At 34.3% G+C, this 24555-nt stretch overlaps 1 protein-coding gene across 2 annotated transcripts in view; it reads right to left on the reverse strand.

Moving 5' to 3' along the window:
• The window catches only part of Cfap299 (cilia and flagella associated protein 299), a 642304-nt gene that overhangs the window by 80349 nt on the left and 537400 nt on the right, over positions 1–24555 (reverse strand). For both annotated transcript variants that reach the window (XM_074041908.1, XM_074041907.1), the window contains exon 4: positions 18945–19087. In XM_074041908.1, the coding sequence (XP_073898009.1) occupies positions 18945–19087 (143 nt within the window). The remainder of the gene's footprint in view (positions 1–18944; positions 19088–24555) is intronic.

A 24555-nucleotide genomic window follows, 5' to 3' on the forward strand; every position in this document is an offset into this window, starting at 1 on the left:
ATTTATATATATATATATATATATATATTAGTATAATAATCCATCATACTGCTACTTTCATAGCTAAATACTATGTAATTTGCCTGGTGGGGAATAGGCCAATCAAAGTTAAATATCAAGGATAACTGCAACAGAATTTAACTACTTCAGTGAATTTGCTTGGGACTTGTTTGGGGAAGTTTTTGGTAAGTTCCTATATCTGCTTCTAGAAATACACAAGGGTGAAACATAACTGACTGAACCAGATTTTTGTTTCTTTCTTCTCAAAACTGACACAGAATGAAAGATCACAAATTTGAATGGAATTAATTAGGTCTATTAAAATTACCATTGCTTTTATCCCTAAGACTAGAAGCAGATAAAGAATAAAATAGTCCACAGGTTTTTTCTTTACAAGAAAACCTTTAAGATCAGTTTGATTTTGCAAATTATTGTTCTGTTTTTCAAATTATTTTATATGACAGCTATTTTGTAATACTAGAAAATGAATATTGTTCAAAAATCAGGATATTATATCATTAAATTTCACAAATTAGTAGAAATGGAGTAAATTTAATTTTGTAAGTAATTTTGAAATTGAATGTCTCAAATTTAAGCATAAGCTCTTTTTGTCCCCAACTTATTGCTCAGTGAACTCCTTTTATGTAAGAAACTAAAATCAAGTAAGGGTGTTCTCATACAAAGAAAAATCATTTTTATACAAAAACTTAAAAGGAATTCAGATAGGGTACATGTTATGAACACTGGGATATTTATAAAAAACAACTAAAGCATGATCATTCTAAAATTTTAATTATTATAAATGAATGCTTTTGTATAAAAACACATATGTGTATGCACACATGTAGATGGATAGATAGATATATTGTTCATTTACTGTCTTCCACTATTTTCATATAAATCCCATGAGAAAAGAAATCCTTTTGTTGTATCCTCAGTACCTAGAACTTGGTGATTGGAGATGTTAAATAACTATATGTTGAATGAATCCTCATTGGGATTTTTGTGCTAGTTTTTTCCAGGTACAGCTCTGAGAACTGAGAAAGTACAAATATTACCCCCTGCCCCCAACTTCCAACATCATACTTGTTCTAACATCGAAAAGTTCTTACTAAGACATGATAATGTCATATTATATGTGATTGAAAGGAAAAGAGTGGACAAATGATTTGGAAATTCATTGATAAACTCTGTCCAGGGAATTGAAGACTTTTTTTCTCTCCTTCCCCCCTCCAACAACCTTGCAGAGTTTTTAAAAAGGAAGTAGACTTCAATTATGTCTTTAAAGATGGGTTCTTCAGGTGAGGAACATGAATACAGTTTCTTTGAGTAGAATGTCATGAAAGAGCATGGTATATGTGGGAAACTGTGAGAAGTTCTTTGTAAGTAAAGCATTGGGAGTGTGGGGACATTGGAAAATACATGAAATAAGATGGGAAATTTTGATAGTAATTTTTCATTTAAAAACAGAGAGTTTCAATCTTCATAAATCTTAAAAATTGTCTGTTCTTTAGGTATTTGAATACAATTTGATGCTGTTGAATGGTAATCTAGACTTCTGAAGTCTGAGATGATATTTCTAATATGACAAGTAAGATTTCTGGGATGCATGTGATTTTTAAATCAGTGTGACATGACGGCAGTAAATCTCTCTAAATTAATTCTAGAATGCCTCCAGAATTTCTCAATAGGCAGTATTGTAAATAGATTAGGATTTAGTCCATGTCATTTTTACATCCACTCTTTAGTTTAATTCAGCCATAGTCAAGGAAATATCATACATGATACATAATTATAGTTATTAATTAGAAAAATGAACTACTTTTAGTTTAATACCCTGATAAAACTAGTATATTTAAAAAAAAAAGAAAAATAAAAGACTCAATATCATATGTACAAATAGATAAATATATAACATGTTGGATTGTTAAAAAGTCTGGAATAGGGATTAAGAGATCTAAGATTTAATCACAGCCTTGTTATATTTACCTTTTTATCCCTAAGCAAGGCAATTCTGTCTTTCAATCATTACTAGATTTCTAGAGTTTTTAAAGTCATGAATGTTGAACCAATTTTTTTTTGTGGGGGACAGTACTGGGGTGTGAACTCAGGGCCTCACACTTGCTAGGCAAGCCCTCTAGCACTTGAGCCACTCCACTCCACTAGCTCTTTTTAGTGTTGAATGATTTTGAAATAGAACTTCACAAACTATTTTCTTGGGCTGGCTTCCAACCTCATGCAATCCTTCTGATCTCTGCCTTTCTGAATAGGTGGGATTAAAGATGTGAGCCACTGGCACCTGGCTGAACTTTTGAACAAAATATTCCTGGAATATATTGACTTGCATGTATTTCTAGAACAGAAACTATTATTTCTTGCTTCCTCAGAGAGGAAGATGCATCATTTACCTTAGTTTTTGTTTTAGATTCTGTGATGACCACAGACATAATGTCCAAATAATGATAATCGTGGCACATCTCCATTTTTTCCTCATAACAGCTGGTACAGAGAAATTAAAGGAAGGCAGGGATATTTATCCAACCTCCTCAAGGTTCTTCCGGCTATATAGAACAATATTAATTTTTCCACGGAAAATGGGCTTGCAAATTTGTGAGATGACCCGATAAACTGATTATCTCTGTTAAGGCAATATTCCCAAGAAAATGCTGAGTTCCAAACAAAAAATAAATGAATTTTTTGCACAGTTCATTTGCATGAGTTTTATATATCTTCTACCTCCACTATAACTTTATATTGAATTACATCATAAAATAGCATTCCTCATTCTAATTCAGAAAATTAAATAAAACCCACCATAGCAAAGTTAATTTGCTAAAATATCTTAAATATAGATTTAAAAAAATAGACTAATAAAAAAGCTTATATGAGTATATAAATGTTAGTTCATACCAGTTAAGGTACAATAAAATTTTGCAAAAAAACAAAATACAACTTTATAGAGGAAAGATCTAGCGATTCTTGTTTAAGAGGTCAAATTGAGAATCACTAATAATGTGACAACTTGATATTCAATGTCTCTTCATACAATGTCATATATTTTAACTCATCAGTGGAGAATTCTTTTTAGCAAAATATTCACACTGAATACAATTAAACCTTTAGGAAAAATATACCAGTTTAAGCCTAACACAGAGATAAGAGAAACAAGTCAAATGATGTCACATGCAAGCATTCAGACAAGTCAGGAATGTGGGATAATTTAAAAGGCCCCAACACAATGATAGTGGGAGATAGTGGTTAAAATACCTTATTTTAAACAATAGATAGGTCATCCAGACAAAAATAAAATCACAAAGAAACCTCAGAATTAAGTAACACTATAGACTAGTGGACTTAACAAACATCTATAAAGAATTTAATCCAGCAGCTATACAATGCACATTCTTCTCAGCAGCCCATGGGATTTTTTTTCTAAAATAGATGATATCTTAGGGTACAAAACAAGTCTTAGAAAATAAGTTCCTGTATCCTACCAGACCATAATGTTATAAAAGTAGAATTCTACAGCAAAAGAAATTACAGAAAATATTCAAACACATAGAGACTGAATTGCAGATTGTTAAATGACTAGTGGGTCATTAAAGCAATAAGGGAGGAAATTCAAAAGTTCCTAGAACCTAATAAAAATGAAAATCAACCTACCAGAATCTTTGGGATATAGTAAATGCAATGCTAAAAAGAAAGTTTACAGCTATGAATACCAGCATAAAAAAAATCTCAAATAAACAGCCTAACCATACATCTCAATCTCCTAGAAAAATAAGAACAAGCCAAACTCAGAATTTAGTAGGGCAGTAATAAATGAAATAGGGACTGAAAAACTATACAGAGAACCAATGATACAAAAAGTTGGTTATTTGAAAAGATAAATAAGATTGATAAACCCTTAAGCAATCTAACTAAAAGGAGGAGGGAAAAGATTCAAATTAATAAAATTTGAGATGAAAATGGGGCTATTACAGCAAATAGCAATGAGATTCGGAGGATCATAAGAGAATACTTTGAAAACCTATATTCAAATAAACTGAAAAATTTAGAAGAAATGGATACATTTCTAAGTACATTTGAGCACCAAAACTTGAAACAAGAGGATATAAACCATCTAAATAGATCTATAACAAACAATGTTAGGAATTTAAGTCAGGTTACAATAAAGGCAGGTGCACATCTATGTTTATTGCAGCCTTATTCACAATAGCTAAGCTATGGAAACAGCCAAGATGCCTCACTGATGAATGAATTAAGTAAATTATGTATTTATATACAATGGAATTTTATTCAACCGTAAAGAAGAATGAAATTCTGTCATTTGCAGGTAAATGGATGGAACTGGAGAACATCTTAAGTGAAATTAACTAGGTTCAGAAGGCCAAAAGCTGCATGTTTTCTCTCACATGTGGAATATAGAACTAATACAAATGCAGCAATATTATGAAAAATAGGTCATGCTAAGGGGAGGTCACATACGAGAGGGGGAGGGCAAAAGAAGGAAGTTAAAAAGGTGAATATGGTTGATGTACATCCTATATAAGAATGAATATAGAATTTTTAAACCTATTGAAATCACCATAAGAAGGGGACTAAGGCAGAAAGAAGAAAAATAGAGAAGATGAACCATTTTGGGTTATAATACATACATATGTGGAAATGTGGCAAGGAAACTCCCTGTGTAGTTATCTTAAGCAAAAATGACATTTCTTTTCTTTTACAAAATCAGAGAACAGGAGGGCAGAACAGGTTCTGTCTGGGGGGCAGGGTTGGTACCAGTGGAAGGGGAGAGGAGGTGGGAAAAAGCTGTGGGAGGGTAAATGTGGTACAAGTACTGTGTACACATGTATGCAAGTGGAAAAATGATACCTGTTGAAACTATTCCAGGAATGGGTCAAGGAGAGACAAAGGAGAATGATGGAGGGAGTGAATTCAAACATGATATATTGTAAGAACTTTTGTAAATGCTACAATGTACCCCAGCACAACAATAAAAAAATAAAACATATAACAAGCAATGAGATCCAAGCCATAATGGTCTCCCAACAAAGAAAAGCCCACGATCCCCTATGGGTTCACTGCCAAATTCTACCAGTCCTTTAAAGAAGAGCTAACACACCAATATTCCTCAAACATTTCAATAAAGTTGAAAGGGAAGTAACACTACCAAACTCATTCTATGAAGCCAGTATTGCACTCATTCCAAAATTCCATAAGGACACAACAACAATAACAACAACAAAGAATTACAGACCAATCTCTTTAATAAACTTAGATGCAAAAACTCTCAATAAAATACTTATAAGCCAAATTCAACAGCATATTAAAAAGAACATATAACATGATTAAGTTGGTTTCACTTCAGGGAAGCAAGAATGGTTTGACATATGCAAATAATAAATGTAATACAGCACATGAACAGAATCAAGAAAAAAATCACATGATCATCTCAGTTGATGCAGAAAAAGCCTTTGACAAAATTCAACTACCTTCCATGGTGATAGCTCTGAAGAGATAGGAATAGATGTAATGTACTTCAACATATGACAAATCTACATTCAACATCATACTAAATGGGGAAAACTGAAATCATTTCCTCTAAAGTGAGGAACAAGATAAGGATGTCCACTCTCCCTGCTCTTACTCAATATAATACTGAAATTCCTAGCCAGAGCAATAAGGCAAGAGAGAGAAATAAAAGGAATTCAAACAGGTAAGGAAGAAGTCAAATTATCCCTACTTGTAGATATATGATTCTATACCTAAAAGACCCCAAAAATTCCTTCAAAAACAAAAACCTCCTAGATCTGACAAGCACATTTATAAACATAGCAGGATATAAAATCAACAAACAAAAATCAGTAGCTTTTCTACATACCAAAATGATGATGTTGATAATAATAATAATTTATAGGACATGAATGTGTATGGCAGATTGCCTGAAAGGGAGATGAGTAGGAGGGTGAAGTGGGAAGGAAAGGCTACTGAGGGGTGAAAATGTAGGCTACATATATTCATATGGAGACAGCATAATAAAACCCACCATTGTTTGAAAAGGGAGGGAAGAAGGTGAGTGAATGATAAAAGAATGGAGGAGGTGAGCATGTTCAAGGTACACTGTACACATGTATGGAATTGCCACAATGAAACACCCTTGTTTCATTTTAAATAACTCTACACACTTTAAATAACTCTTTTTCCTTTTTACTGATTACATTACTATACCTCGCCTCAAAATTTTTAACTATAGACCCAGATTTCCCACTGTAAACTCATCACTTTATTTCTTGATGCATTGTTTTTCTCATTCATTAAAAGAGTTGAAATAGCTGGTCCCCAAAATTTTAATATGTGTACTTCTGTTTAAATTTTATATAAGCTTAATCCTGCTTAAAAATAGTAAAATGCAATGGGACTACTTCTGAACTGCCAGTCAAAAGCACAACTTAACAGTTCTTTATTTTTTTCGGTCTGGGAATTGAACTTAGGGCCCCATGCTTCCAAGTGCTCTATCATTTGAGTCATGCCCTTAGTCCTGCTTTTATATTTTTAAAATTTCCTGAGTCTTATTACTGTCTTCTTCCTTGTGTCCCTCATCTGAAAAAGTGAAGATTGAAACAGTTTATTTCTATAGTGTTTGAAAGAAAAAAATGTTTGGAATGTCTACCAAAAAGTATTATTCAATTTTGTTTATTGTATCAAAATATTTTTGGTTAGGAACAGACACACGTAAAATGAATAGAAATCACATGAATCAGCAATTTCATTATTGCATATATATTTAATTATAGCAATGCAGTATTAATGCTAACTACCTGACATTAGCATTAGTCTCCACAGGATAAAGACAATAGTCTCAATATGACTGGACACACCAGGCACAAGTGAAGGGTCCTGCCCTTGACAACTACACTTTTGACTTACTGGGTGCAAACTTGAATGTTTCTAAATCCCTGTTAAGTTCTCTCATCTTTGGTCATACTGGGGTTTGAATTCAGGGCCTCATGCTTGCTAGATAAGTGCTCTTCCACTAAAGCCATGCTCCCCAGTCAGTTTTGTTTTAGTTGTTTTTCAGATAGGATCTTAGATTTTGGTCTGGGTCATCCTGGACTTTGATCCTCCTATTTATACCTCCTGTATAGTAGAGGGCATAGGCATGCACCACCATACCCAGCTTATTGATTGAGACGTGGGTCTTGCTAATTTTTTGCCTGGGCTGACCGCAAACCACAATTCTCCCAAAATCCACCTTCTAAGTATCTAGGGTTACAGGAGTGAGGTGTGATGTCCAGTCGAAATTTTGATCATTCACTAGAATGGTTCATAGAGCTTGGTGAGCACTAAATATGTGATTACAACTTTATTATAAAGGAAACAAATCAAAACAAGCCAAATGAACAGAAATTAGGGAGGTATGAAGGGTCTGAAACACAGAGTTTCTGTGTCCTCCATAGCTGTGTCACCCTTTTGGCAGTAATGTGTTTGCTAACCAGAAAGCTCTGCTGAAATTCCGCATTCAGAATTTTTAGGATGGGAGCGTCATTATGTTGGCTTGATAAGTTGAGTCAAAGGTCACAGGAATTAACTCAAAACTAAGCTTCCTTTCCATAGTTCCCCTTCCCAGGAGATTAGGTAGTACCATACGGCAAAACATCCTGACCCTCTACTCACATATTTAGCCCCTCTCCTGAAGCTAAGTACAGTACCCATCATAGAATAGATAATTGAGGTAAACTCGGTTGTGGCCTAAGGGGCTCGTGGATAACAAAGATACTACTATTGTTTAAGAAATTTCAAAGTTTTAGAGTCCCCATCTCACCCTCAGGAACCAGGAAAAAGAACAAATTCTTGACGGTATAACAATAACTAAGAAAAATGAAAATATGAGTCCATAGAATGTGGAAACAAACCAAATGTCCATCAACTAAAGAAATGGATAAGTAAAATGAGGTATATTTAGTGGTTTGGGGTCATAGCTCAGTGGTAGAGCACATGCTTATCATGATGAGGCCCAAGGTTTGATCCCCAGCACCACCAAAAGATAAAACAGGTATATCCTTATATTTCAGGTGCCCCCCAAAACACCCTCCTCGCTAGGAGGACTTGAAGGATTCAATGTATAGTCATACTGATGGCTAAGACGTATTCTCTCTCTCTCCCTGTCTTTCTCTCTCTCATTTTGGCTAAAACTTGTTATAAAATAAGGATACAAGACAAAATCAGCAAGGGGAAAAGGTACATGTGCAGAGTCCATAGGAAACCACACAGAAGCTTCTACGTCCTCCCAGTGGAATCAGTCACATAGGTGAGTTTCTATCCTCCAGGAATGAATTGTGATAACATATGAAATGTTATCTACATAATGGGGCAAACTCATTAGTAATTCCTTACTTAAAGTTTTTGTTGGGAGTTGGTTATGTAAGCACCCTCTGCCTAGCAAGTACCAAGATTCCAGACTCTCAGAAGGAAAGCATTAGCCAGAGTTTACACAGAGAGTTAAGTCAAAGCAATCCATAAGGAATGGTCGAAATTGTCCAAAATCCTAGTTTCCAGGGCAATTTTGTAAGCAGCCCTTTTTAAAGTTAGTAATCTCAGTGTGCTGTGTTAATGCTTTTTACATACCACACGTGAGATATTATTCAACACTAGAAAGGAATAAAGTATAAGTATATAGTATAACATGGATGATTGTGGAAAACATTAGTGAACTGAAAAAAGCAAGTAACAAAAGGCCCCATATTGTATGGTTCCATGGAAGTGAAACACCCCAAAGAGGAAAATCCACAAAGACAGAAAGGAGAGTAGTGGTTGCCTAAGGCTGGAAGGTTGAACGGAAAGGGAGGGAAGAGCAATTGCTAAAATGTTTTTGGGGTTCTTCTCCTGGGTGTTGGGAATCAAATCCAGGGCCTTTCATGTGCTGGTCAGGCACTCTTCCACTGAGCTACATCCCCAGGGGATTGTATACATTAAATGGATGACCTCTATGGAATGTGAATTATATCTCAATGAAGCTGTTATATAAAAGATGGATAGAAGCAGTTGCTCATTTTGTTTTACTTAAAAAAAAAAAAGTCAAAATCATTAATCCCCACACTAGAAGGCAAAGGTAGGAGCCTGGCAAATTCAAGGCCAGCCTGGGCTCCATAGAAACACCCTGTGTCAGAAAACAAAACAAAACAAAATGGAAAATTAAGCAAAAAATCTACAAAAACAGAAACAAAAGTCAATGTCATGACCAAGAAAAATAAATCTGGTTGGGGGCCTTTTTTAAATGAATAATAAAAGAAAAATGAAAAAAAAAAGTAAATGACACACTGGAGATATCACAATATCCAATTTCAAACTATACTACAGAGCCATAGCAATAAAAACAGCATGGTACTGGCACAAAAGCAGATATGAAGACCAGTGGAACAGAACAGAGGACCCAGATATGAATCCACACAGCTATGCCCACCTCATTTTTGACAAAAGCACCAAAAACATACGATGGAGAAAAGACAGCCTCTTAAACAAATGTTACTGGGAAAAGTGGTTATCTGTCTACAGAAAACTGAAACTAGATCCATGCCTATCACCCTGTACAAGTATCAACTCAATGTGGATTAAGGACCTTAGTATAAGACCCAAAATCTTGTAACTAGTACAGGGAAAAAGCATGGAATACTCTGGAAGCAATAGATATAGGCAATGAATTCCTCAGTAGAATTCAAGCACCCAGCAACTAAGAAAAGGTTAGACAAATGGGACTACATGAAATTTTAAAAAAATGGTCTCTAAGTGGAAAAGATCATCCACAAAGTGAGAGAAAATCTTTGCTAGCTATCCATCAGACAATGGACTGATAATCAGAATATACAGGGAACTCAAAAACTAAACTCCCTCAAAATCAATGAACCAATAAAGAAATGGGCAAACAGTACTTTTTCAAAGGAAGAAGTCTAAATGGCCAAAAATAAACATGAAAAAATGCCCAACATCCCTGGCCATAATTGAAATGCAAATCAAAACCACACTAACATTCCACCTCATTCCTGTTAGAATAGCCATCATCGAAAACACCACCACTAATAAACGGTGGTGAGGATGTGGGGAAAAAGGAACTCTCATACACTGGCTGGTGGGAATGTAAACTAGTACAACCACTCTGGAAAACAATATGGAGGCTTCTTAAAAAGCTAAACATAGATCTGCCATATGATCCAGCAGTACTACTCCTAGGGATATATCCAAAGGAATGCGATTCAGGTTATTACAATGGCACCTGCACACCCATGTTTATTACAGCACTATTCATAATAGCCAAGCTATGGAAACAGCCAAGATGCCCCACTACTGATGAATGGATTTAAGAAAATGTGGTATTTATACATAATGGAATTTTACTCAGCCACAAAGAAGAGTGAAATTTTGTCATTCACAAGTAAATGGATGGAACTGGAGAACATCATCTTAAGCAAAGTTAGCCAGGCTCAGAAGATCAAAAATTACATGTTCTTCCTCATATGCAGATTACAGACCTAAAACAAATGCAGTAATATTATTGGACATGGGTCACACACTAAGTGGAGAAGGCACACAGGAGGAATAGGGAAAGGGAAGGAAACCTAAAACTTGAATGTGGTTGATGTGCTCACTGTATATGATCAAATATAGTAATCTTAAATTGGCAGAGACCACTACGGGAAAGGGACCAGGAAGTAGTAAAGAGGTCTGGTAGAAATGAACCAATGTGGTACAATACACAAGTGCATGGAAGCAATGCTAGGAATCTGTCTGTATAGCTATCTTTATCTCAAACTAGTAAAAATACTGTATTTTTCTTATTTTCTCTTATGTTTGCTCTTCAACAAAATCAGAGAACAAGAGGGTGGAACAGGTTCCCAGAAGCAGGAGTGGGGAGAGAGAGGTGGCCCAAACAATGTATATGCATGTGAGTAAATGTACAAACGATAAAATGTTTATGGGAAACATAAGCAATGCATTTTTGTATGTTGATTGGATGATATTTCACAAAACTTGCTATAAAACACACTTGAACAACAATTAAGAAAATTTAGATATGAGCTTCTTACAGATGATGGAAGGAGATGATATTCATTTTTTTATGTAGGATAATGCTAATGTTGTATAGGAGAATGTGCTGATCCTTAGGAGATATATGTAAATATTTAGGGGAGAAATCTTTAGCTCCTTTCAAATAGTACACACACCCACACACCCACACACCTATACCCACACCCCACAAACCCACCATACACATGAACATACCCCAAGATACTAAAGAGTGCCGAAGCATATTTGGAAAAATGTTACCAGTTGTTTAGTGTACATGGTGAATATAGTCATCCTTATTGTCTTGTTCTCAGAACTTTTCTAAAACTTTAAACATTTTTATAATAAAATATTTGAAAAGTTGCACAAAAAGTGAATCTACTTAATACCTTGAAACTATACCCTTTAAAATGGTTACAATGCTCAATATCATGTAGTACATATTTTACCAAAATTTTTTAAAAGTTGGAAAAGTTATTGTAAAAAGAATAATCCTGTCTAAACCACAGTCAGTGTTGTCAGTAAACTAGAGGTTGTGTCAGATCTCTAATTATTCACTTAAGGTTTACCCAAAGACATAATCTTGAAGGAAGCACATTCTAGACAATTTAAGACAATGCCAGAAAAGTGCTCTGGAATTCTGACTTATTTTTTTAAGCAATGAGCCAAACAGGGCCTGGAAGAAATTTCAACACTGGATGATACAGACAGACATTTCAGAAAGGATTCAGTCAGAACTATTAACTCCTAGCCTATTTTGGGTTTTGTAGACAGGCAAGAGGAAGTCTATCTGCATATAGCTTTGGAAACTGTGTTTTCTATCCTTGAGTTTTCCATGAGAGATAATACTTTGTGTTCATCTTAGGATAAAGAGAAGTTAAAATGAGTTAAGTATTGGAGAATAAAATTATCTGTAAAACAATTCCAAGCAGATATTAAAAAAATTATGCGAACCACAGTTCAGAGGATATGGATAGGTTCTAAAAGTATCCTGGGATATAAATGAGGTTCAACAAGTCAGGGCCAATTTTTCCCTGAAGACTTTTAGGCCGAAGCCACAATTATAGACCTCTTTTAGTTTGGTTCAGAGTTCTTCCACTCGAAGCTGTGGGACACTGTAATTCTTACTCCCAGTGACTGAAAATGAAAGCCTGGTTAAGTACAAAGGATTGCTTCCTGCCAAGTTCAATGAAAGGAGGAAGTGGAAAGGGTGGGTACAGGATGGTCAAAATTCCCTAGTCTTAACTGTGGACAGTAGAATTGCTTAAGGTTTTGAAAAGCAATCCAAAATTAGGTCTTGTCAAATGAGATACACATCTGCAGAAGAAATATATGACCTGATAAAGACTGGGCTATAGAGATGACCAAAGGGGAAAATTCCATCCTTACATGATAAAGTTCTAAATAGAATAAAGTATGATTTATCTCCATTTGGTCCTGGATTTCTGGTTATATATTATATGGGTCTGTGTGTAAATTTTGTTAAGCTAATTAATATCTTTATGACTCAGATTCTTAGCATATGAAATGTGAAAAAATACTCCTAACAGGTAAGACTGTAGTGAAGATAAGTGAAAGGATGAATATAAATTAGTTAGCATAGTACTTTGTGCATAGTAAGTGCTCAGTTAATTTTTATCATTTCTATAATCATCTCAGATTTTGACTTGGTCCAATCTTGTTAACCACAATGGGATGTAACAACCTGAGAGAGACCAGGAACTGAAATTAAACCCACCCACAGTGGCCAAAGACCATGATAAGGCTAAATTATGGCAAATACGACTTCTAGAATTCAAGACAGCCGTGAACTTAAATGCCTAGAAGAACCTGACAGGTCCTGTGCAAGAGCAACTTTGGAGTGATGGTTTTTGCGTGAGAATGTATGAATACTCAGTTCAGTGTTACTCTGGTGAAAATGAAAGCACACCCCACTCAGGAAACAGATGCAACTTAATTCTAGATGATGGTTGGAATGAGGGAAGGCAGGCTTAGTATAGGCAGATGTTATGGGTTTTTAAGAGAATCTTCAAATTTAAGCTATTGTATATAAAATTTCTTTTCTCTAAACCATTTACACTGTTTTAAACACATTGTATAGGCCAAGTAAAATATTCTGCAGCCAGACCTGGCTCAAATGACTAATTGGTAATCTCTGGCTTATGGCTTCTTATGAGCCAGAAGTTCCAAGTCAAAAACATGAACTATATATGTAATGCTAAATTTCCCACAGTCACATTAAAAAATAAAAAGAAATAGATGAAAATAATTTTAACAATACATGTTGTTTGATCCAACATAGCCAACATACTATTGTCTTAGAATGTAATGTGAATTTATTAAACTATTAATACTTTAAATTTTGTGAAAAGTCTTCAAAATTAAGGTTGTATTTTATGCTTTTGGTATATTTTCATTTAGGATGAGCTGCATTTTAAATGCTGTATAGATATACATGGGTAGTAATTGTCCTACTGGAGAACATGGGTCTTAGGCTTGTTTCTCAGACTTTAATATTGCTATGGTTTAAATGTGTCCCCTCCAAAATTCTTGTTGAAACTTTGGGAAGGGATTAAGTCATGCTGACTCTGCCATCATGAATAGATCCTCCCATATCTTGACTTTGAACTTCCCAGCCTCCGGAACCATGTGTAATAAATTTCTATTATTTCTGAATTACCCAGTCTAAGATATTTTGTTGTAAAAGCACAAATGGATTATGACAGATATGCATATGGAAAATTTGAGGATCATGTTACCATGCTAACTCTGATGCAGTGACTAGGACAGAGCCTGAGATACCTCATTTCTTATAGGACTTCAGGTGTTGTCAATGCTACTGGTTCATTGATCACACTCTGCAAAGCAAAGAGCTAGGTGGTTGGGCAAGTCTCCTTTGATCTGTATCCTTCTATACCCGAAGCATTTCCCCCTCACTGAAATTTAGTGAATATCTGTTAATGAAACTAAACTGGTAAGCTAATGATTAGTGGCCATGTTTGATTTTCAAACAATGCTTTATTTACTTTAAAAATAAGCAATATTTTATATACCTTTTTGCAGAGGTACTATGGTCATTTGCTCCTTTTTTAAACTTGAGAAACTGCCAATATCATACCAGAATGCTTTAATAAATATGCACGTAGGCACAGGATAGGCACTTATAATTCTGAGATCAGAGGTTTGGAACATTAAATATTTTAATAAAACAGCCAATGGGACTGCAAGGACTGCAAGGGAAATTTGACAAATACCGCTCAAAGCTTTAGTATTTAAGGGAATTTTATGGTTAAGGGTATGAATATTTCATGGCATCTCCAAAAAAGAATTACAAAAGATATTTTTCATTTCCTCTAGATCATCCTACTTCTGGGGTGAGTAGAGTTATACAGGTAGGTCTCAGGTCTTATATTCAACAAATACCTAAACTTGGAAATACAAACGACTCTAAGTGGGGCAGAATATAACTCAAGGATTCTATATCCTGAGATACAAAGGCTTAAACTCAGGATAGCAGTGAAATAAGAACTTGAGAATGTGTTCAGGCTTATCACTTCTCTCTCAGATGGTAAAAATAATGCTTGTTGTACTAGATCATGATGTTATAGGAAAATGTGAAGGATTTTGGTAAACTGTAGAATGCAATGTGCATATAAGTTGTTCAGAAGTCTGTCAAGAAAGTATAGAATCTTGATGACATGGTCAAGATTGAGTCTGAGCTGACAAAGTAATCAAGTTCTTAGAGCCCATTCCACTGCAGCACTTCAAAACTGTTGCAGCTGCCTGTCAATGTTTACATTTCCCACAATAAAAAACAAAAGGCATAATTTTAATCACAAATGTCTTTCTCTACATGGTATAAATTAGTACACCAAAAGGTAAAGAAATAGAAAGAGAGCTTATGAAAACCTTACTTTAAAAATATTTTCTTTAGTTCTGAGTTGAATTAAATATGGAGCTATATATAACAAAGGTATTCTCCCTCTCTTGACAACTACTTAACCACTATATACAATATTAATTCAAGTAGGTTAAAGATATAAAATAAAAATCAAAACTATAGCACTCTGTAAAACAGTGTCTTTATGGTCTCCAAAAGGTGGGAATTCAAAAGTGCAAACTGCAGAGAAAAGATTAAAATGCATTAATCCTGCCATTAAAACTTCTGACTTTTTAGCATAAAGGAAATGAAAGGTGATGCTTTTGATACATATAAGACGCAAAAAATTAATCCATATCTAAAATAAATATGAGATTATTGAAATTTATAAGAAAAAAAGGAATAACCCAGTTAAAAAAGGGGGGAAAGTAGTATTAATAGGTACTTCACAGAAAGGGAATTTGAGCAGTCAACAAAAGATGAATAATCAGATCAGTAATCATGGAAATAAAAATTAAAGCCACAATGAGAGATTATTTGTTACTCATCACAGTAGGGAAACAGTGTTACTATTACCTTTTGATAGGATGAAGTTCAACCAGATCATTCTTATAGTACTCTTACTATACTTCTTGTGGGTACAAATTGGTATAAACTCTTTGAGAAACAATTAGGCATTATCTGTGTACTGTTCTGTGAGTCTAGTTTTGCAGTTTTTTTCATAAACTAAGAGAAATAATCACCATGTTTGTCTTTCAGTATGAATTATATTTCAGGACTATCAAATAAGTGATAAAGGAAAATTACTCTCTATGGAAGAACTCTAACTAAAAATTCAAAAATGGATGATTGAATTGAAAATTACCATTATGCAACACTTAGTAAAACTATTTAGGTGGCTTTCATTAACAGACACTAAAATCATTTGGTGAAACTTCATGGGGAACCTAATGGAATGATTAGAATGATGGTATCTGAGCCCACTGATGAAGCTCAGAAGATCTAAAACTGTGCAACAGGAAGTTCAGAGCATCAGATATTAAAATTGTCACTTTGATAGCATAATGAAACCCATCAAATACAAAAGGGAGAAAGGAGGTGGGGGAGAAGAATGAACTCATTCAAAGCACACAGTATGCATCTCTGAAATTTTCACAATGAAATTTCCTTGTATTATTAAGAACAAAATTTTTTAAAAAAACTTATTGAAAATATTCTTTCTTAGAAAAAGTTGAAACTGCATCTAACCAAGTCATTTTACATGATCTAGGAAGATAGATAATAACAAACAACTTGAGAGTGATCAGTTAAATGGAGAACATGACATATTCCAGACAAAGATTTCTCCAAAAAATTGGTAGCATGGAAAATCAGAATGAAGGGAACTGTTGTAAAGTAAAAGTGGTACTAGATGTAGAATAACAAACACAATTTTATTTGCATTTTCATTGGTCAAATCAATTGTAAAAATTTAAGACAATCAATGCAATGGGAATAAGTACTAGTTGCGTAGTATGTGACATTAGGAATTGTTTTGTTAGGTATGATAAGGTCAAGATGTTTTATTTTCAGTGTTACAAAGATCCAGTCAGAAGTGCTTACAACTAAAATGATATATTTTTCTTTTCCTTTAACATAAAAAAAGCTGTTAAGTTAATAGATTTTAATATTTTAAATAAATCATTAGTTGCGAAGTCATTAATGGAAGGTAGGGAGTCTGGGGTAATATCTGCACTTTTTCTTTTCTTTAATATATCTTTTCATTGATTAAATTTATTTTAAACATTATGTAATATAAAAATTATACATATTAATGTGGCATCAAGTGATGTTTCAATACATGCATGTGCTATTTAATGTTTAAATTAGATTAAATGTCTCTGTCTCCATGGACACTTATCATTTCTTTTTGGTATAAAATTTCAGAATCCTTCCTTCTAGATTTTTGAAATACATATTACATTATTGTTATCTATAGTTATCTTACTGTGCAATAGCACCCCAGACATTCTTATAACTGTCTAGCTGTAACTAAGTGGACATTGATCAACTTTTCCCTAAGTCTGCCTCTCCCCTAAACTCCACTGCATCTGGTAGCCACCATTTTACTTTCGACCTCTATAAGATGAACTTTTTTAGATTCCACATTTTTTATGCTATTGACTTTTTGGAATTCCTTATATATTCTGAATATTAGCCCTTTGTCAAATGTAAGTCTTGCAAATATTTTCTTCTATTCTGTAGATTTTCTCTTCAGTAATGATTATTTCCTCTGCTGATCAGAAGCTTTTTAGTTTTATGTGGTCCCATTTGTCTCTTTTTGGTTTTGTTTCCTATGCTTTTGGGGTCTTCTCCAAAAAATTCTTGCCCACTCCATTGTCCTAAATATTTTCCTGATGTTTTTTTCTAGTAGCTTCAAAGTTTCAGGTTCAACACTTAAGTCTAATTCATTTTGAATCTAGTTTCATTTTTCTGATGTCAAGTTTATTCTGCTGCATGTGGATTCCAATTTCCCCAGAAGCATTTACCAAGCATACAGTCCTTTCTCCAATGCATGTTCTTGGCATCTTTATCTAAAGTCAATTAGCTGTAGTTGTATGGGTTTACTTTTAATTTCTGTGTTCTGTTACATTGGTTTATGTGTCTGTTTTAATGATAATACTATTCTGTTTTGATGTTTTTGGATTTAATGGTGGGTCCATTTGCCAAGATGAGGTATAAAGTAGCCACAGTAGGCTCCAGGTATTAAAATGAGTTTAATTTTGAACAGAAGTTTTAGGTGTCACAAAGGGCCTTTTGAGTTTGACAACCATAGATTATTTTCGGCAACCATCCACGTCTTTCTAAAATTTCTAAAAGTTTCTTCATGGTATTCAGGGATTTAGTTATAGTTTTAATGCAGAAGATATGTGAGTCAACCTACTTCTGGGTGTTAGAAGGAGGATAGATACAACTAAAGGACAAAAGACATGAGCGGTGGGAATTATTACAAAAGAGAAGTTAAATGAAATGCTATGTACCTAGGATGGATAAGAAAGTTGTAAGTGCATTAAAGTGGTGATGGGTTATAAAGTCTTTAGACAATAGCAGTAAGATGAGCAGAGGGTGACAGGGGTCTTAAAAGAGGAGAGTATTGTTACGAGTTCCACATAACGCTTTAAATACAGTAGTGGTGTGCAGTAGAATCTACTACCACTTGGGGGTTCTATGATAAGTAAGATATGGTCTAATAAAGAAGTTTTAGAAACCCTTGTTCCTTCCTATTATTGCTTATACTCTCTCTACAACAAAATTAGAAATAAGGGCAAAATAGTTTCTGCTGGGTATTGAGGGGAGGGGGAGAGGGAGGGGGCAGAGTGGGTGGTAAGGGAGGGGGTGGGGGCAGGGGGGAGAAATGAACGAAGCCTTGTATGCACATATGAATAATAAAAGAAAAATGAAAAAAAAAGTTTTAGCTTGAGTGAAATCCTGAAGAGAGCAGAAGGGTCAATCTGTAACTAGACTGGCGGTGTAGAATAGATCCTAGGTACTGGGCTGTGGGAGCAAGAGGAACAGGTAGGGGTCAATAGTAGAAAGAATGATGAGAACAAAGGAATCCCAGAATACGATCATGAGGAGAGTAATAGAAGATAAGCTGGTCAGAAGTCTGCAGTTTGGCTGGTGACCAAAGAAAATTGGAGGAAAATACAAGACTACTCTGAAGGCTCCTAGGCAGAGTCCAAGAGGTGTAAAAGACTTATGAGGCTAGTGGCTTTTAGGTCCTACATGACATTTAAAATAAATGTTGCTGAGAATTGATTTGTCTTTCCTCTGAAGAGTTCTCCAACTCAGACTGTTAAAGGGGGAAAATGCAGCTATGCTCCTTCTCCATTTTAGAATAAAGTAACATAGCTAATAATATCACAGTCCTACTATATTTGCATTTTAGGCACAACATAGAACATAAAATAAAAATCCTTCATCACTGTCTCTGAAGGTGTAAGAATTGTGTACAATTTACCTTAAGTCTGAAGGCTTTGGAAGAAGTCTTTTTTTCCCATTAAAGTAGACTTCAAAATCTTCAACTTTCAGTCTGTGGGCATAGTCGATGTAGCCTGAGATCTCTTGCCCGTGAGAATTTTTGTCACGAATGAAGATCACAGACTGGAAGCATACAAGAATAGACAATGGAGATGGAAAATGAACAAAAGTCATTTGAGTACATCGTGTATAATAACAGAAGCTATAGTTACTGAGCATCACATACACAATGGCTATTCCATCCTTGTAATGATTTTGTCAGGTAGGTACTACTATTTTTTCCTGGAAGGTGAAGAAACTTATCGGAAGTTAAATGAGTATGTACATAAGATATGATTACAGTAATTTTATATAAAATTACCAATATAACTTACACAGTCCTTCCTTAGAAGATAATATTTTAAGTGTTTTAAATATATTTATTTATTTTCTCTTTAATCTTACTCTTCTTTTTAATCATCATTTTCTACATAAGGAAACTGAGAAACAGGTTAAGTAGTTGCTCAAGGTCATATAGCTGTCAGTGGCAAAACTGAAGTTCAAACTGAGGTCTATATATTTGTCTTTCTAATCACTACATTCTTATTCCAATTGAGTCATTACATATTTTCTGTCATACATATATAAATGGGGTTGATTTATCTCATTCTCATGAGAATCAAAAAATTCCCTTGCAAATTAACTCCATATTTATATTCTTTAAAACATTTTTCATTCACATTAATTTCTTTACAAATACCATTGAGCATCTCCTACATGTTAGGCACTTATATAGGAAGATACAGTAATCAATAAGACTGTCAAGGTCCAGACCTCCAGAAATTATTTCTTGGGAAGGCTAGAAAGACAATAGATATGTAAAAAGGACTTCTTCCTATGAGTGATAAACGTGATAAAGCAGTAAAGAAGGTGATATACAGAATGACTTGGTGGTGAAGAATAATTTCGGTAATAAAAAAAGACCTGAGGCAGTCAAGACTTTAAACCAAGGATCTGAAGGATGAGAAGCAAGATGTACACCATGTAAAGAGGTAGAAAAGGAGACTATCAGATGAACAGAATAGCTAGGACAAAGGCTCTAAAGAGGAAATAAGGAAGTGCAAATGATGGAACTGCAGTTTTTCCTCCTTTCTCCACAACCATTTATCTCAAGTTGTACAGAAAAAAAAGAAGAAGACGAAAAGAAAACAACCTTATCCCAACCAGAAAAGTTCTTAATGCATTCATTTTCTAATGTAGATAAAATTGTAGAATTTCATAGCATAGTACTATATTTGAGAGCTTTTTCTTTTCAACAGGCACTGGATTGTTACTTCTAGGGTCTTTTGAGTAGTCAATCAGGAACAACCGAGATAGGTGATGTTGGGTAGCAGAGCTTCTAAAACACTGAAGTTAAAAATTGAAAAGATTCTTTTTTCCCCCACTGAATCTAAGAACACATGTTACTAACAATATCCCAATTGAAAAATGATAGAACAGAGACACAATTTGAATGAGTTGTTATTCTGCTGAGAAGTTTCATTTTGCCTGTCTATTCTGATAGTTTGGTACTGGGTGCTGGAAATACTGTATTGAGAAGGATTCTGAAGTTTTTGGTCCAAGGGGAGAAAGTATTGTGATGGATTAGTGTTCCCATAACTATGGCAGGAAGAATGAACATTCATTGTTATTCCTTAGTCCTTCTCATTTCACTCACATAACTCCATGGTAAATTAGTTTAGATTTTCCTGTGCTTTTAGCCACTTACTTTTCAGTTTCTGTAGTACAAATTCTAAATAACGGTGATCAAAAAGGACTTTATGAGACTCTCACACTACTAAACCAGTAATTAGCTTTGCTCTTACTGCTTGAACAAGGTCATGAGTTATAGCTATAACTATATATATTATATAACTTAACATTTCATAAGCACTCCTAATGGTGTTTGATGTCTTTTCATCCTCAAGCATTGTTGGAGATGAGGGAACCATGACATAATGATAAGAAACTCAATTCATAGCAAAATATAAAAATACTAAACTCAAATGAACTTCTGAACATATAGCCACAAATATCTAAGGCAAAAATTGACTTAACTATAAGAGCAAATAGATAAGCCATCATCATTGTGATTAATTCATCTTTGTCATTAATTTCTAGATTAAACAGAGAATGAATGCATACATATAAATATTAATACAGATTTTAAAAAATCGAAAACACAAGCCTGAATGCTTGGTGTTTACTTTAAGCAAGTACCTAAACTTCTTTACTCTTCAGAGTTCTTATGGATAAAATGACCAATGAAGTAAAACTATATCCATTTGACCATAACTTCATTATTTTATATTATTATATGTATAGCCCTCATGTCAGTTAAAGCCCTTCTTTCATGGACATGTAATTAAATATGTTTGCAATCTCACTTCTCCAGTTCTGTGAGAATTAAATGTCTACTATGCGTGGTTTTTGTGAATCCTAGAGTTTTCTGATGCTAGAAAGCTTCAAGTGAGGCCAAACTGAGTGTAAGTGTTGAGTCCCTCTAGGTTCATTGTATGTCCCCACTCAAGTCACTCAAATTCTTGATGCAGTTGCTATATTTACAAATCCTATGCCCTTTAGCAGGCTTCTGAAAAATCCAGAAAGTATCTATCATAAGCAAAACTAGAAAAAGCAAAACAAAAACAAAGTAAATAAATCACCCAAATCCTGCTTGGATCCAGGCATTTCCTTAGTTCAGCCATCTTGTAGCCTCTCCCTTCTTCCTGTTTCTCCTTAGAAACTGTAGAGAAACAGGAAGACCTCTGCCTTCCATCTTGGCTGGCATTGCTTGGCTTACACTCACGTGGCTCAGGGTCTTACTTTCCTTTCAAGAACAAAGTTTGTAAGCAACCATGTAAATACTCTTTCCTTTTCAATGTGAATTCTGGTGGTGAATCATTATAATCTATGGTTTCTTATATTTTCAGCAGGAATTCTGTAATTCTGTAATTCTATGCCAGAAAACATAATCTCATGAAGCCCTTTTCATACAAATCTGTACAGGGCAAGTAAAAATTCCTTTGACCACTTTACATTTAGTCACTGTTAGTTAGAACTTTGGATATATTTTGAAATTAAAGTTCACACACACACACACACACACACACACACACACACACAGAGCAAACCCAATTTGCAAAAGAAAGCCATGATTCAGGTATCCATTTTGGACAGAACAGGTAAGAGAGCCCTTGAAGATTGGGGCGTATTTCAGCTTGAGTGCAACATAGAACTCTCTATTATAAGAATAATTGAAAAATGTTATAAATTATTGTTCAGAATTCTCTAATAACATTTTTATGACAGCTTTTTTGAGGTCTAATTTATATAACAACATTCACTATGAAGTTTAACTGTATAATTCAACAATTTTCAGTAAAGTTACAGAGTTGTGGAACACAGTGCAGTTTTAAAATACTTTCATCATCCCAAAATATCCCTTATGACCATTTGCAGTCATCACCATTCCCCTCAACCCCAGGCAATCACTAATCCATTTTCTGTCCCTATAGATTGGCTTTTCTGCATTTTCATATACATGGAATCATATGCTATATGGTCTCTGTTCATTCTAATAAGTTTTTTCAATCACCGTTAATTTCCCAAAAGACACATGGAGACTCTACTTTATAAGAAGCTCTTTTAAAAGATGTTATATTTATTAAAGAAAAATTTCTAAAACACACACCCTCCTTAGAGAAGGCCATTTAGTCCTCTCTAGAATAAGTCAAGGAATAACCAAAAAACTATCAAGTAAATCTGATGATATTCATTAGGAACTAGGAATAAAGATCTACATTTATTAGCAACTTAATCAGAAAAGTCTAGGTTTTTTTTTAACTAACTACTAAAACAAAGCAGAAAAAACAAAACAAAATACCTACAATAGCTAGGAATTGAGAAATATTAATATACACTTATTTCCAATATTGAATAAGATACTGAGATACGAAGGAACATGTGGAATTTGAGATTTTACTGAGATAGTCTGTGACCTCAAAAGTGAACCAATGTTAATTGAAGACTTATGGCACATACTTAGGTCCTCATTACTTTCTGTAAGTTAGAAAAAAATATGGATTAAAGTAAAATTTAGACCATTAGTATATCACTTAGAGTTTTGGCTGCTTGTCTTTTCCCAGAAGTAGATTAAAATACAAATTCATAAACTTGTTATAATTTCAGTATATAGGTTGCCTGACTTTTTCCTGCCAAATACTAATGAGGAGACATAAACCTGATACATTGAAATGGGATTTTGACAACAGTAAAGCCAAAGTCCCAAAAAACATCGACAAAAAAGGTCTACTAAGAATTATGCTGCTGTTGCTAAAACTGAGTCACCCATTTTGAGAAATGGGGACTGTCAAACAAGGCTGAGCTCTGTGTGCCCTCCAAAAATGTCTGTGTTAGTGATAAAGGAGGGAATGTTCATCCCCTAGAGCTGTAAAACTCTGGAATGTCTTTATGAATCATTAGTTCCAGGGAATCTACTTTTCATTTCAGATGAAAAACAATTTTGCAAATGGAGGCTTAGTTCTCTGGGGACCAAGAGTTGTTTTAACATTTCAAAAGGTCTATCAGTATAACTTTGTTTGAAGTTATTTTATGAACTTTCTATACTAATAATTATTTTCACATCCTATGTCCTCTTGCTCAATTGCAGTTGGATACATGTATTTTCACTGCTCATATCATTATCAGGGCTATGTTTAAGACACTTCTTTTTCTTCCTCTTGGAAGACAAAAATATTACACTAGTAATAAACCATTAGCTATTCAACAGGCAGTTTTTATTTGCATTGTGCCTTTTACTAATATTTTTGTGAAAAACTTTTCTAAAACAATATCAAAAATTAAACAAAGAGACTATGTTGCTGAAGAAAAGTTGCTATAAAATAAATGTGCTGAAATTCTAAGTAAAATACCTGTGGGGTATTTTTGATTACTTAAAATTTTACCTTGAAGTATAAGAATTTGTTAAGAATATCAAATAACCAGGCACGGTGGTTCATGTCTGTAATCCCAGCTATTCAGGAGTTGGAGATCAGGAGGACTGTGGTCCAAGACCAGCCCAGGCAAAAACACAAAAAACTTAGTAAGATTCCGTCTCAGCATATAAACTGTGATTCCGGCTATGTAGGAGGCAGTAGATTGGTGTTTAGGCTGGCCCCAGTCAAACACCACCACTAACAACAAAAACATAAGATCTTATCTAAAAAAAAAGTAACCTATGAGCAAAAAAGGCTGGAGGCATGACTCAAATAGCAAAGTGTTTGCCTAGCTAACTCAAGGCCCTGAGTTCAAAAGGAGAATAAACAATATAACTTGTATTATTAGGTGAATAAAGTTATAATAACTAAATCAGATATCATTGATATAGGGATGGATAGATTAATGGAAAGTACTATTACTTCAGGAACATATCTATGCACACAAGTGGGCATGTATGGAGGGTAAATGATTTTGCATAGAGGAATATTTTCTGCATTTTTACAATGAAGATCTACTCCTTCTTTAACTTCACTGTTCCAGAATCTTATGATTAAACATGCTACTTTCTGACCTCC

This window comes from Castor canadensis, chromosome 9, assembly GCF_047511655.1.
Source record: "Castor canadensis chromosome 9, mCasCan1.hap1v2, whole genome shotgun sequence".
Classification (NCBI taxonomy): domain Eukaryota; kingdom Metazoa; phylum Chordata; class Mammalia; order Rodentia; family Castoridae; genus Castor; species Castor canadensis.